Genomic DNA, 15,638 nt, shown 5'->3' with positions numbered 1-15,638 from the left:
AACAGACTTTGACTACAGTCGTCTCAACAGCCGATTCCTAAGTGACCCATCCTTTGAAATGGAAGAAGACATTTACACATACATACGATAGGTACTTACATTATTATAAAAAGCATGTCTTTATAAGACATCCATGCTTATGTTTACAGCATCATCTACCATACTTCAAATAAATTTTGACCAACTCCACCCCTCTGCATCCCAGGAAGCTTAGTCCTCTCCATTTGCAAATTTCATTCATCTCAACAAGTACTCCTGATTGACTGAGTGCTCAATTCATCAGAGAGCCAAAAATTTTAAGACTCAACCTCTTTGCCAACTTTGTTATCCAAAACCATTTATTTGACCTTCCACCTCTTCCCTCGTCATTCTTTAAACTCCCTTCACTTCCTCCTCAGCAACACTTACCTACCTCTTTGTTATCCCCACCCTGCCTCGCTACTCCAACATTCCTTCACCCCACCAACCAGGAGCTCGAATGCCTGCAAACGCTCGATTCCCTCTGCAGACACCACCACAGCACCAGTATCCCAAGCTCTCCAACAAGCCACCCCCACACCAGACCCCCCGCCCCCAAGCCTAAGCGGCAGAAACTCATAATTTAGGGACAAGGAGGGAGTGCTCTTCAAACCCACCATACGAAGTCGTTGCTTTTGTCCTCGTAGGAGTTGATGAGCCCGTTGCAGAGGGGGGCGAGCAGAGGTCGCTTCCTGCTGCCGCTGCCTAGGCTGGAGCTGCTGCCTCCTACGCCGGCGCTGGGCCTGGCCGCGCAGCTGTGCCGGGACAGGCCCGTGGACACCGCCCCGCCGCCGCTGCCCGATACGGCGGGCGCCACCAACACAGGCCGCACCGGGCCCCCGAGGCCGCCCGAGCCGGCGGCCTGGGCCACCCCGCCGGACACCAGCGCTGCCGCCGAAACCGCCACGGAAGGCGGCGACGGGGAAGAGGATAAAGACGAGGAGGCGGAAGTCACCGAGGAGGCCGCCGAGGAGCCGGGGCTTGTCCCAGCGGAGCCCGACCCGGCCTGGCGGCTACCAGACATCGTGACTCCCTCCCCTCCAGCCGGGCGCTCGGAGGAGAGGGACCGCGACCTCGACCCTCCGCCGCCTCCCCTCCCCTCAGCCTCAGTGCATCCTGAGGACGCCCGCCGAGCCGGAGGTGGGGCTGAGGAACAATAAAGTTGCGTTTTTTTTTTAAGGCAACCACACAACAGCGTCCCACGGGAGGGGGCGGAGGAAACTAAAAAAGCGGAGTAGAAGGTACTACCGCTGTCCAGGCCGCCGCCGTCGCGGTCCCTGTAGCAGCCAACCCCGGCGCGCCGTGGCCGGCCGTGCGCGCGCGCGCGAGCGGCGGAAGAGGCGGGCGTGGCGGGGGATACAACTGGGGACGCAGCAGGGCTGCGCTCAGACGCTCAGGGCGCGCCCTCGGGGTCGGGGCTCCCTGGCGAAGGGAGTCTGTCTGTCCCAAGCCGCTTTCGTTCCAGAAAACGTGCCAGAGGGCAGGCCGTCTTAATACAGTGAAAGAATTGAGGAGACTGGAATGAATGGTATAGGTGGTGGGGTGGTTTAAAAGACGAGAACGTAGGGGGCGGAAACTCTCGAAAAGCGACTGCGCAGGCGCGCGCCGGGCGCGGACGCTCACGGGTTACCCAGGGTATCCGCCCCAAGCGGAGAATATCGGCGCAAGCGCGGAGTAGCCGAGTCACGCATGCGTGCGAACGCACCACATTCCGGAACGGGAAGAAGGAGCTGTCTCTCTCTTCTGAGGGGTAGGCAGGTGCTTCCGAATCGCGGAATGTAGGTGCTCGTAAGCTGGAGACCCACGGAAAGAACCTAGAAGCTCCGAGCGGTTGCAGACAGCACTGCATTGAGCCAACGACTCCTGCTCTACTGATGGTGATTCCACAGCTTTGTGAGGAATAAGTTAAGATGAAGTCAGTGAGGTTTTCTGCGAATTGCAAACATTGTAGCAAGTGTTACCAATTTTATTAGTTCGACCACGACTTCACTCCTATATTTTGAAAAGCTGTTTGCCAAATTGAACATAACAATAATGGGAAAACAGATTTTGCTCAATCAGACCCAGCTCAGTCAGAACCTAGGTTTATTGTGGATCTGATATAATTCTAGCACAAAACAAGGAAACCTAGCATTTAATACCACCAGAAAATATACAATTTCTGGTAGGCTTTTTTAGAATATTGAAAATTGATTATAGGCGGGCGCGGTGGCTCATGCCTGTCATCGCAGCACCTTGGGAGGCCTAGGGGGTCGGATCACCTGAGCCTGGAGGTGAGGATCAGGCTGAACCTGAGGTTAGAGACCAGCCTGGGCAAGATAGCGAAACCCCGTCTCTACAAAAAGTACAAAAAATTAGCTGGGCATGGTGGCAGCAGGCCTGTAGTCCCAGCTACTCGGGAGGCTGATGTGGGAGGATTGCTTGAGCTGGGGAGGTTGAGGCTGTAGGGAGCGGAGATCCCTACACTCCAGCCTGTGAGACAGAGACCCTGTCTCAAAAAAAAAAAAAAAATTTCATTTGCCACATTCTAAGGGGTGGGAGTTAGAAACAACTGTGTGATTTTATCCTTTTCAATTCTATCATTCTATGATTCTTATATATTTATTTGGGAATGAAGTGTTGTGAAAATACTCATGACTTAGTAAACTACGTGCGTATTCAAGGAGGTAAAGGAAGGCAAAGGTTTTTAAAATTTAAAGAAAATGAGAATTACATAATTGTTTTTAAACCGTTATCCTTGGCTACGAAGATCAATAACAAGGTGACACCAGTCGGAGACTGGACAGGAAGTTGCTGGGCAGATGTTTTTGCGGAAGTATTTTTTGTGTAAGATTGTGGCTTTTGGCCAGGTGCGGTGGCTGATGCCCGTAATTCCAACACTTTGGGAGGCCAAGGCGAGTGGATCACCTGAGGTCAGGAGTTCGAGACCAGCCTGGCCAACATGATGAAACCCTGTACAAAAATCAACCGGGTGTGGTGGCATGCACCTGTAATCCCAACTACTCGAGAGTGTGAGGCAGGAGAATCGCTTGAACCCAGAAAGCGGAGGTTGGAGTGAGCCAAGGTCGTGCCACTGTGCTCCAGCCTGGGCAACAGAGCAAGACTCCATCTCAAAAAAAAAAAAAGATTGTGGCTTTTGCAGGTTTTTGTGATAGTTTTTGTCATCAGGTGTGCAAGCATGAGACCCCTTCTCTTCATGACCTCTGATCTATTTTTCAGTGTTTTAAAAAATATATTAGTGACTACCTCCCACCCCCTTTTGTTTAAGAGATGGGGCCCCCCCACCCCCTTTTGTTTAAGAGATGGGGCCCCCCACCCCCTTTTGTTTAAGAGATGGGGCCCCCACCCCCTTTTGTTTAAGAGATGGGGCCCCCCACCCCCTTTTGTTTAAGAGATGGGGCTGGGATGCAGTGACTGTTCACAGGCAAGTCTATAGCACAGTACAGCCCCCAAATTCCTGGGCTCAAGCAATCCTGCTGCCTCAGCCTCCCAAGTAGCTGGAACTGTAGGTGTGTACCACCGAGCCCATATAATTCCATTTTGATTATGACAGCTTTCACGGAAATTAGGCGTTAAGTAGGGTAAAAACATTTATAATGTTTTAAAGATTAATTTTTTAGGAGATTAATCTTTCAGAAGAGGTGGGAAATTAGGAACAAAGACTAGGAAAAATTAAAGCAGTTCGAGCGTAAATGATAAGATTCTAGATTAGGATGGTGACAAAGAAAGGGAATATTCTGAGAAAAACACTAAGGAACTGATGGTATAAAGTTTAATTACTCTCTGTAAAACTGTCTTTACCGTCCTTGAGAGTATGACCCATATCTGTCATATTCATCACTGTCTATATCAGTGCTTGACACAATGGTCAATATGTTGATTAAGTAAAAATGATGAAACACAAACAGAAATGACTCCAAACATGACTTCTGGGTAACAATAATGTAGTGACAAGATTGGAGGTGTCCAGTAGATGGTTTAGTTTTGAATGTTTTGAATGAGTGTGGGATGAAAAAAACTCAAAGAATAGGCAGTGGTTGAAAACACAGGGTTAAGGCACAGAAGAAAGTTCAGCACATGAGAGACATATTTGGAAGTTACTAAGGGCATAGTATATCATCATCAAATAGTTATTATGGACCTATTATTTGCTAAACATATTGCTTTCCCCCATGATTCTCAAACATCGGTGCCCAGAAGAATCACCTACAGAGCTTGTTAAAAACCAGATTTCTGAGCTCTACCTTATGAATATGCATTTGTACCAGCACCCAGGTGAATCTGAGGCAAGTGACTAACACTTTGAAAACACTGTGATTGGCCGGGTGCGGTGGCTCATGCCTGTAATCCCAGTACTTTGAGAGGTTGAGGTAGGTGGGTCACTCGAGGTCAGGAGTTTGAGACCAGCCTGGCTGGCATGGTGAAACCCCGACTCTACTAAAAAAATACAAAAATTAGCTGGGAGTGGTGGCATGCTCCTGTAGTCCCAGCTACTTGGGAGGCTGAGGTAGGAGAATTGCTTGAACCCAAGAAACCCAGGAGGCAGAGGCTGCAGTGAGCTGAGATCGCACCTCTGCACTCCAGCCTGGGCAACAGAGTGAAACTCCGTCTCAAAAAAAAAAAAAAAAAAAAAAAAAAAAAAAAAAAAAAAAAAAAAAAACACAACACTGTCCTGTGATTGATAATGTAGAGAACGTGAAAGAGTTTCCTTCCAGGCCAGGTGCAATGGCTCACGCCTGTAATCCCAGCCCTTTGGGAGGCTGAGGTGGGTGGATCACTCGAGGTCAGGAGTTTGAGAACAACCTGGCCAACATGGTAAAACCCCATCTCTACTAAAAATGTAAAAAATTAGCCAGGCATGGTGGCGCATGCCTGCAATCCCAGCTACTTGGGAGGCTGTGACAGGAGAATGGCTTGAACCCAGGAGGTGGAGGTTGCAGTGAGTCGAGATCGTGCCATTGCACTCCAGCCTGGGCAACAGAGTGAGAGTTTCCTTCCAAGTTGCTTATGCTGAGGACTGCTGTGATTTGAATGTACCCACCAAAACTCAGGTTGAAATGTAATTGCCATTGTAACAGTGTTGAGAGTTGAGACCTTCAAGAGGTCTCATGATTAGGTCATGAGGAGTACTGTTAGTTATTGCAGGAGTGGGTTCCTAATAACTGGATAAGTTTGGCTCCCATCTTGCCTCTCTGTCTCTCATGCTGTCTTGGGCCTTTCACCATGAGGTGACCCTCCCCATATGCAGGCACCGTGCTCTTGGACTTCCCAGGCTCCACAACTGTGAGAAATAAATTTATTTTCTTTATAAATTACCCAGTCTGTTGTATTCTGTTATAGCAGCAGAAAATGGGCTGAGACAGAAAGTAGTATGACCCCAACTGAGAAGTCTCCTAGGGGGAAAGAAAAAAAAATCATCAGTGCTTAGTATTACCTCTTTGGAATGTATTTTTTATAAAATCTAAATTCACAAAAAGAAGCTGAGAGTATGTGATGCAATAGAGCTTCATTTTTGTACCAGATAAATGTACTGGCTGAATACATAATTGTAATGACTGAAAGTACACAGTCCTTATTAATTTCTACTGGCAAGATCTTCTGGGAAAGCAGAAGAAAAAAAGAGGAAGCATGGTGAAACACACACAACACACAAGAAGGAAGACAACTTAGGAGAAGTAACAAATAGGAGAAGAAAACAAGAAAAAATGAAAGTAAATGTAAAATGAAAACAAAACCCACATAGTTAAAAGAATACCATCATGTTGTTAAATATAAACCACAAAAATTGACCAGAGAAAATCCAGTCTTCTAGCAAAAGCACTGATACTGTCTAATGGAGTTAAGATGGAATGGAATTACCAAGCGGATTGAACTTTCCAGGCATTATTTCTGAGGTGTCTTATCCAAATGTATTTTAGGAAGATAAGGCTGCTGGTTTCCATCTACAGCTAGCTCTGCCCTTTGTAACAGATTCCTGACTCACCTGCAGGGTTTACTACCTGCTTGCCCAGATTGCTGTCTAACCAAATATCTGAGTGAACAATAGTTTCCTGTTAAGTTTTGTTATTAATGTGGTTGTCCTGGTAAATTAGTAATGTAAAATAAACTGAAGATGGTATTAAAAAGCTAAACTAGGCCTGGCACAGTGGCTCACACCTGTAATCCCCGCACTTTGGGAGGCTGAGGCAGGCAGATCACGAGGTCAGGAGTATGAGACCACCCTGACCAACATAGTGAAACCCCGTCTCTACTAAAAATACAAAAATCAGCCAGGCATGGTGGAGCGCGCCTGTAGTCCCAGCTACTCAGGAGGCTGAGGCAGGAGAATCCCTTGAACCCAGGAGGCAGAGGTTGTGGTGAGCTGAGATTGCACCACTGCACTCCAGCCTGGGCAACAGAGTGAGACTCTGTCTCAAAAAAAAAAAAAAAAAGGCTAAACAGAGGGCCAGGGCCAGGCACAGTGGCTCATGTCTGTAATAATAGCACATTGGGTGGCTGAGGTGGGAGGATTGCTTGAGGCCAGGAGTTCAAGATCAGCCTGGGCAACATAGCAAGACCCCATCTCTATAAAAAAAACTTAAAAATTAGCTGAGTGTGGTGATGCATGACTTTAGTCCTGGCTTCTCAGGAGTTGAAAAGAGAGGATTACTTGAGCCCAGGAATTGAAGGCTATAGTGAGCTGTGATCACACCACTAAGGTGGGGCTGACAGAAAGCTAAAAAAAAAAAAAAAAAAAAAAAGCCTAAGATTAAGAAAACCAACATTGATTGGAAAAATATTTAATAGTTTTATATATGGTGAATTAATACATATTTTATGAAGGTACAGGAAGGTTTAGATCCACATAAAGATAAGCCAAAACAAAATTAGGTCTAATGAATTCTGTAAGAACACATCAATTGGTGTCATTATGAGGTGATATTAAAGGGCAGAAGGGGAAAAAAACTCACCTCACATTGAAACGTAGCAGATAATGTTACAAGTGTTTTGCTGCATGGATTTGACCACCTGTGTCTGTAATGTAATATAAAGTGATCTGGAAAAGTGGATATAGTTGGAATCAAGGAATGTTTAAAACAGTACATTGTCCATTATAATTTGCATCAAGACTCCTTCCTAGATGGTGAGTGATACTTTTCTGCCTAATGCCTTGAGTAGTGTGTAAATAATAGCACTTCTAATACTGACTCCTATCACTCCTGAAGTTATTTTTATACTATGTAATATGAACTTAATATAAGTTCATAGTCAAGACAGAACAAAATCATGAAATGATGAAATATAATATTAGTACTATGTGGAAAAGGAGGAAAGGGTCCAGTGTGTCTGAGGCCCAAAGAGGTTCTGAGCTAACTTGAGTTCACAGCATCAGTCCTATACTGTTACACATTGAGGATCTGTTATCTGAAATGCTTGGGACCAGAAATGTTTGAGATTTTTCTGGATTTTCAAAAATTTACATTACACATACCAGCTGAGCATCCCAAATCCAAAAATATGAAATCCAAAATGCTCCAATAAGCATTTCCTTTGGGTTTCATGTCAGTGCTCAAAAATGTTGGATGTTCTGATTTGTTATGCCCAACCTATAGTATTTTATGGGTGTGGTTATGTACAGTAATGCTAAACAGATTGAGTGTTCTTTACCTAAGCAACTTGGAAGTTTCATGGTAAGAAATTCGACTGGTGGCAAAGAGAAATGATGTATACAAGTTTGGTTTAGGGATAAATCATGGTTATCAGAGAGAAGGAATGAGCTTGAATGTGATGAATAGTACTCAGATGGCCTTCCATACCAATCCCCCTGGACTCATGCCCAAGTTCTCAGGAGAGAAGCCTGCAACAAAAGAATTACACCACTGAATTATATAAGAAATAGAATGCTAAAGTGCCACTAAATTGTGAACTTGTATAAAGAACCCTGAATGAAGAATGGATAGTATTTGGATACAATAATTTTGATTAGATGTATATAGCAACCTTGAAGAAAAGTTAGTTTTGGGGGCATATTTTTAACCTTTGAGGATGATCTGAAGTAAAGCAAGCTTTGCTCTGACAGTGATTCCTCTTATTCTCTGAATCAGTGTGGTAATTCTTATTTTCGTAATTTGCTTTATTCAGGTACAGCAGGTATGTCTTTTATCACACTGTAAGTCATCCCTCACACAGACGCCTGAGCATCTACCATTAAACCAGCTCATCAACTGCATTTGCATTTATCACTTTGTTGTGAGATAGTAGAAACTGGTATTTCGCCTTCAGTTTGGAAAAAATAGGTCAAAGCAATAAAGCTGATGGCCAAAATCTTGGCGCTCCACCCCCATATTTAACAACTGAGGGTTGCCTTGCCAAATCTGGGTCATCTCTGTTTGATGTTACTTTAGATGATTCAAGAGCACATCTTAGTTTTCAATCTGTTGAACCACTGTCACAAGTAAAAATCGATTCTCATGCACCATTCCTCATTCTTTCTTTGCTGTATACCACTCTCAAACACTTGGTTTGTACCAAGATGTAACTAGATCTTGAAAATACCTCTGAAGAAATTATAAGCTGAATTTGGTATTGGCATCCTCTGCAGTGCCAGCCACAATGTATTACTTTTTATTGTTGCCATAACAAATTACTACACATTTAAGAGAAACCTCAAGAGTAACCAAATCTTCTGATAACTTGATCTTGGACTACTAGACTTGAGAACGTGGGAAAATAAATTTCTGGTGTTTAAACCACCTGGTGTGTGGTATGTTGTTATGGCAGCCTAGCAAATTAATACAGGTATCTAAGAGCCATTTTTAACAGTAGCTGTTAAAATTTGAGTAGAGATTTTATTCAACAAAACTGTAAAATTACATGTTCCTTTTGTTTTACTAATGTAAAAGGTATCTTTCTCAGAAAGACACACACAGAACTTGGTGGAACTTTCTTGAGAACAATATTGAGTCACAGTTTATTTCCATTTTTTCCTCATGAGAAGAAAATGCACAAGCAATTAATGTTGTGGTGAGAATTATGGAGAATTTGGCTAAATGTCCTAAAATAATCAGTAAGAAAAAGAAGGACATATTTAGCAACATTAAGAACAATAAAAATTAAACACACATATGTCAAAGACAAAGGCCAGCATAAAAAGGTAAACCAAGCCAGGTGCAGTGGTACACATCTTTAGTCCCAGGTACTCAGGAGACTGAGGCAGGAGGATCCCTTGAGTCCAGAAGTTTGAGTCCAACCTGGGCAGTATAGTGGGACCCTGTCTCAGAAAAAAAAAAAAAAAAAGACAAATGATAAATGTGTGTAAAATTTTGCGGTAAATGAGAAAGACAAACCCTAGGCTCTATATAGTGCACATTGATTGTGTTTTGGCCCCCACCATCCATTTGCCTTACTTCTGGTAACATTTGAGGATCTGTGCTCTTTCTTATTTTTCTGTCCATGTGGTTCTGAACAGAGCCAAAAACTCCAGGAAGTGTAGCATATAATCCAGGTTTAAACCAGTGAATCACATTCACAATGCCTTCCTGAGAGATTGGTTCAAGGATGAGCAAATGATTCAAGAAAGAGGAGCTTGTGTTTTGTTTGTTGTTGTTGTTGTTGTTGTTGTTGTTTTTCTCATTGGATCTGAAGCATAAGAGATCTTCAGATTGGGATTGAAACTGTTTCCACCATCTTGGTACCATCTTGCTACCATGTGGAACCCCTGAATGAGACCAACAGAGGAAAGCAGAGTTAACAAATGGAGATGGCTGGGTGCAGTGGCTCACGCCTATAACCCCAGCACTTTGGGAAGCCGAGGTGGGTGGATCACCTGAGGTCAGGAGTTCAAGACCAGCCTTGCCAACATGGTGAAACCCCATCTCTACTAAAAATACAAAAATTAGCTGGACCCCATCTCTATTAAAAATACAAAAAATAGCCCGTAAAAATAAAAAAATTAGTCCCAGCTACTTGGGAGGCTCAGGCAGGAGGACTGCTTGAACCCAGGAGGTGGAGGTTGCAGTGAGCTGAGACCGTGCCACTGCACTCCAGCCTGGGCAAGAGAGTGGGACTCTGTCTCAAAAAAAAAAAAAAAAAAAAGAAAGAGAGAGAGAGAAATGGAGGGAGGAAGGGAGGGAAGTTAAATTCTGACCACATCATTTCAGCCTTGAATCCAGCCATGTCTGATCTTAGTGCTATCCCAAAATATAAAGTTACATAGACAATAGATTCCTTAACTGCTGTCCTTGCATTTACTGTTGTAATTGTCAGTATCTTTCAGTTCAACTCAGATTCTTGATTTTGATGACTATGTCTTTACTGGTTTATTCCCAGCATCCAGTAAAGTACCTGGTATATAAAGGGAAGGGTTATTGTATTTTTACTGAATAGATGTTGAATTAATATACCCTCACGTTTTACAAGTGCCTTAAAAAACTAATCCAACTTTCTATGTAATTTTGACTTGTCTTTACAACATTATGAAGATATTTTTTAGACTAGGGTGAATGCATGACTCACTAAGAACTCACTAGTATTCTCTTAATATCATGACTCCATATTTTTAGTGGGTGACACCATTTGATACACTTCCAAACACCCCCATAGCAACTGATGTTTCAAAAATACACTCAAAAGACTTTTTTTCATCTGTGTCAGATCACATACTATATATCATCTTGGATCAGAAGCCCCAGTAACAATCTGCTATGGAGATCCTTGTTTCCCTTCTTACTTAGGAGTCAGCACAGTCTCCAGATTGATTTTTGTTCATTCTTTCATTCATTCATATATTCAGTCAATATACCCTTAATCTATTGCTGCATAACAAGCATACATAAGCTTAGAGGCTTAAACAACATTCTCTTATATAGTTCATGACTCCACACTTCGGCAATTTTTACTGAGCTCAGATGGGAAATCCTTTAGGTCTCCCTGGGACTCCCTTCTATGTCTGTAATCTGCTGCTGGATTGGCTGGAGGCTAATGCGTCTACAAGGACCTCAGCTGCAACCGCAGCAATCTGCTCCATGTGGTGTCTCATCATTTTATCTTGAGTATTAAGGTTAATCATAAAACCTGAAACCCTTAGGTTTGGGATATCACAGGGTAGGCAATAGCAAGATAAATTATTCGGGAGACTGTGGAATAAAAGTCAAATCCAGACTTTATAAGGAGAGACTTTATTCAAAAGAATTATTGCATTAGGGGGCAAAAATCGTAGTGGGAAAAATGCTTTGACCACAGGTCTACAAGTGACTTGAGATTTAGGAAAAAAGAGTTTTTCTTTTATAAGGAGTAAACAAAGCTAGAAAGAACCAGGTGTGGGGAAGTGAGGCAAACGGGTGATGTGATCAGATAGATCAGAGACTATTTTACCTGGATGCCAGTTTATTCTCCGGAGGGGCTGTATGCTTTTTCAGGATAATGGTGGGGCAAAATTTAGGGGTCTGGAGGAAGGAGAGAGCTTAACCAAAATTTTGTTAAGGGGCATTTTGTTCCAATTGATCAAAATTTTCTTCTTTCTGTACAGAGGCTACAGTTGCCTCATGGTCTGTATGTCCTGGTCATCAGAAAACATTACTCAGAGTGTTACAGCCCTTTTAGAATTTGTCTAGCAAGTTTAGAAAATGATTCAAAGAGACTGACACTTAGACAATGCTGAGAAATGAGAAGGTATGGCTGGCTTGGCTTTTAAGCTGAAACTTTTACTACAGGCCTGGGAGTTATGACAGCTGGAGTCTAAATAGATCCCTATCAGTGCTTCCAAGGCTTCCTTTCAAATACAAGGAATTTGTTAACATTACTTACTTTTTGCCTGAAGCCACACTTTCCACTTTTTTTTTAAAAAAATTCAGTTTTTAGGGGTTTCTTTTTTGTCTTTTTAAGAGAGAGTCTTGCTATGTTGCTCAGGCTAGAGTGCAGTGCCTATTCACAGATGCAATCATAGTGCAACACATACAGCTTTGAACTCCTGCACTCAAGCAGTCCTTCTACCTTAGCCTCCCCAGTAGCTGAAACTATAAGCATGCACCACTCAGCCTGGCTCTTTCTACTTTTAAAAAACTTTACTTGTAAGCAAAGTGTCCAAAAACTTGTTCACCTTCTGGTTTCAACTCTGAAGTGTAAAGAGCTTGGAAGGCATCACTCTTGTCCTTACAAGAAGTAAAAAGCTATTTTGGCAGTCTACTACATTCAACAAATACTTGAACAACACAGGTTTGAACTGCAAGGGTCCACTTATACATAGATTTTTTTCAACCAAATGTGTTTGGAAAATACATTATTCGCCAGATATGAAACCCAGGTACACAAGGGCTGAATTTTCCTATATGTGGGCTCTGTAGGGTGGACTGCAGGACTTGAGTGTTTGTAGATTTTGGTATACGCTTGGCTTCGGGAACCAGTCCCCCTGTGATATGGTTAGGCTTTGTGTCCCCACCCAAATCTCATCTTGAATTGTAATCCCCAGGTGCTGAGGGAGGGTCCTGGTTAGAGGTGATTGGTCATGGGGTGGTTTCCCCCATACTGTTCTTGTGATACTGAGGGAGTTCTCACGAGATCTGATGGTTTTATAAGTTGCAGTTTCCCCTGGACTTCTTTCTCTCTCCTGCCGCCTTGTGAAGAAGGTGCCTGCTTCCCCTTCCACCACGATTCTAAGTTTCCTGAAGTCTCCCCAGCCATGCTGAACTGTGAGTCAATTAAACCTCTTTTGTTTATAAATTACACAGTCTAAGGTAGTATCTTTATAGCGATGTGAAAATGGACTAATACATCCTGAGAATACCAAGGAACAACTCTTATTTAACAATTATGTATTTATGTAACAACGTGTAACAATTCTGTATGCCCCACACTATCTCATGTCCTGGGGGTGAATAGTAAATAAGGATTGTTTCCAACTTCAAGAAGAGTTCATTCTAATTGGAGAAAGAAATGCTGTATATATTTACAGGAGCTCTTTAAATATTAGGGAAATTGGCTCTTTGTGAATTGCAAATAGTTTTTCCTGCTCTATAGAGAGCATTCTTGTTATTGATTTTAGTGCAAATGCTTCTATAGTTTTTTCTTTATACTGTGTGTATACCTTTTGTTGTAGGTTTCAGATTAAAGCTGTTCAATTGTTTCCAAGCTGTAGGATTTTCTATCTAGAATAAGAGGTGTATATTGCCAAAGGCTTTTTTGCTTATAACTTATCATATTTTTTAATCTGTTAATTTAGTCGATTACGTCTATTTTTCTCCTAAAATAAACTCCACCTGGTCATCATAATAATTTTTTAAGTGTACTACTCATTCACTTTTCTTATATTTTAACATATTTATGTCTGTGTTTACAAGTGAGGTTGGTTACACCTTTCCATTCTTAGGCTGTTTCTATCTGGTTTAGATATCAAGCTTATATTAGCCTTGTAAAATGAGTGGAGTAACTTTATTTTCCTCCGCTCTTTTCTGAAAGTTTATATAAGAAAGATATTATCTTTTTTTTTATACTTTGGAAGAGCTATTCAGTTCATTTCCTTAGCCAGTTTATTTTGGTATTCAATGTATTATTTCTATAAAACAGTTTATTGTATCTAAATTTTAAAATTTATTGACATTAACTTGCCTTTTTTTTTTTTTTGAGACACAGTCTTGCTCTGTTACCCAGGTTGGAGTGCAGTGGCACAATCGCTGCTCACTGCAACCTCTGCCTCCTGGGTTCAAGTGATTCTCGTGCCTCAACCTCCTGAGTAGCTGGGACTACAGGTGTGCACCACCACACCAGGATAATTTTTGTATTTTTAGTAAAGAGGGGGTTTCACCATGTTGGCCAGGCTGGCCTCAAGCTTTCCACCTGCCTCAGCCTCCCAAAGAGCTGAGATTACAGGTATGAGCCACCATACCTGGCCTGTTTATGGTTTTTAAAACCTCTACTGATTGATTCTGTATTTTATGCTGTTTTCTCTTCCACTTTGCATATATAGTTTTATTATTTGTGCATTCTTCCTTCTTTTTTCCCTTGGTTGGTCTTGCTATATATTTCTATGTTTAATTGGATGCCATTTCCCATTAGCCTTAAGTGTGGTAGTGGGGTTTTTTCCTTAAAATTTTAAATGAAGAATTAACATTTACATTTTTTGGGTTTATTCTGTTATTCTTCTGAAACTGTCAGTTAGCTCATTTATTTTCATTCTTTTGTTTATTTGTTTTTTATTTTCTTTTCAGAAGAAAAGAAAATAGGATCTCACTCTGTCCTATTGAGTGCAGTGGTGGGATCACAGCTCACTGCAACCTAAACCTCCTGGGCCCAAACAGTCATCCCGCCTCAGCCTCCAGAGTAGCTAAAATGCTCAGAGGCATTTGAACCAGAGTAACTCCATCTTGAATAGGGGCTTGGTACAATAAGGCTAAGTCCTATTGGACTGCATTCCCAAGAGGTTAAGGCATTCTTAGTCACACGATGAGACAAGAGGTCTGAACAAGATACAGGCCATAAACGACTTTGCTGATAAAACAGCTTGCAGTAAAGAAGCCTGCCAAAACTCTCCAAAACCAGGATGGCAATAAGAGTGACCTCTGATCATCCTCATGGTTAATTACACGCTAGCTATAATGCATTAGCATGCTAAGAGACACTCCAGACCAGCGCCACGACAAATGCCCTGGCAATGTCAGGGAATTATCCTGGATGGTCTAAAAAGGGGAGGAACCCTAAGTTCTGGGCATTGCCCACACCTTTCCTAGAAAACTCATGAATAATCCGCCTCTTGTTTAGCATACAATCAAGAAATAATCCCAAAAATGGGCAACCAGCAGCTCATGCCACTGTTCTGCCTGTAGAGTAGCCATTCTTTTATTCCTTTGCTTTATTTATTTTATTTTATTTTATTTTATTTTATTTTATTTTATTTTGAGACAGAGTCTCATTCTATTGCCCAGGCTGGAGTGCAATGGTGTGATCTTGGCTCACTGCAACCTCTGCCTCCCGGGTTCAAGCAATTCTCCTGCCTCAGCCTCCCAAGTAGCTGGGATTACAGGCATGTGCCACCACACCTGGCTAATTTTTGTGTCTTTGGTAGAGACAGGGTTTTACCATGTTGGTCAGGCTGGTCTTGAACTCCTGACCTCAGGTGATCCACCTGCCTTGGCCTCCCAAAGCTTTTTTTTTTTTTTTAACATAAGAAAAGCACAGATATATTGAAATGGAAGTACACTCTACAGAGTCAGACAGGCTCGAGCAAGCAGCTCAAGAGCCTATTCCTTTACTTTCTTAATAAACTTGCTTTCACTTTACTCTATGAACTCACCCTGAATTCCTTCTTGCGTGAGATCCAAGAACCTCTCTGGGGGTTTAGATCAGGATGCCTTTCTGGTAACAGAACTATAGGCACACACCACTACGCCTGGCTAGTTGTGATTTTTGTAGAGACAGGGTTTTGCCACATTGTCCAGGCTGGTCTCGAACTCCTGAGCTCAAGTGGTCCGCCCACCTCCAATTTTTTATCTATGAATTCTTCTTTATTCTTAATTTTCTACATTTGTTTATCTGTGAATTTATTTATTTAATTCTGGTCAGTATGCCCTTGCAATTTGTGGATGCACATTTTTCTTTAATTCAGCTATTCTTCAAATTACACTCCTCCATCATTGCCCCAATTCTTTCCT

The 15,638-nt window shown here is 42.4% G+C and overlaps 2 protein-coding genes and 1 non-coding gene across 9 annotated transcripts in view; 2 read left to right on the top strand and 1 right to left on the bottom strand.

The window, feature by feature from the left end:
- COP1 (COP1 E3 ubiquitin ligase) overlaps nt 1–11,384 on the bottom strand; it is a 277,806-nt gene extending 266,422 nt beyond the window's left edge. For 3 of the 7 annotated variants that reach the window (XM_034941236.3, XM_063598396.1, XM_034941231.3), the window contains exon 1: nt 636–11,383. In XM_034941236.3, coding sequence (XP_034797127.1) covers nt 636–1,042 — 407 coding nt within the window. In that variant the 5' untranslated portion in view covers nt 1,043–11,383. Of the gene's footprint in view, nt 1–635 lie in introns of all 7 variants that reach the window. The other 4 variants (XM_034941240.4, XM_008978351.4, XM_063598401.1 and 1 more) reach the window with 4 other exon arrangements.
- PAPPA2 (pappalysin 2) overlaps nt 1,795–15,638 on the top strand; it is a 642,477-nt gene continuing 628,633 nt past the window's right edge. Inside the window, exons 1-2 of the mRNA XM_055111171.2 lie at nt 1,795–1,933; nt 12,571–12,683. The gene's annotated coding sequence lies outside the window, so the exon portion shown is untranslated. The remainder of the gene's footprint in view (nt 1,934–12,570; nt 12,684–15,638) is intronic.
- Nucleotides 11,579–11,640, top strand: LOC112438408 (U7 small nuclear RNA). Its single transcript, XR_003026832.1, has one exon. It is a non-coding gene; the product is annotated as a U7 small nuclear RNA (small nuclear RNA).

The sequence above is a fragment of the Pan paniscus genome, chromosome 1 (assembly GCF_029289425.2).
Source record: "Pan paniscus chromosome 1, NHGRI_mPanPan1-v2.0_pri, whole genome shotgun sequence".
Taxonomy (NCBI): domain Eukaryota; kingdom Metazoa; phylum Chordata; class Mammalia; order Primates; family Hominidae; genus Pan; species Pan paniscus.
Note: the sequence above shows the minus strand (reverse complement) of the source record. Positions and strands in the feature narration are given on the sequence as shown.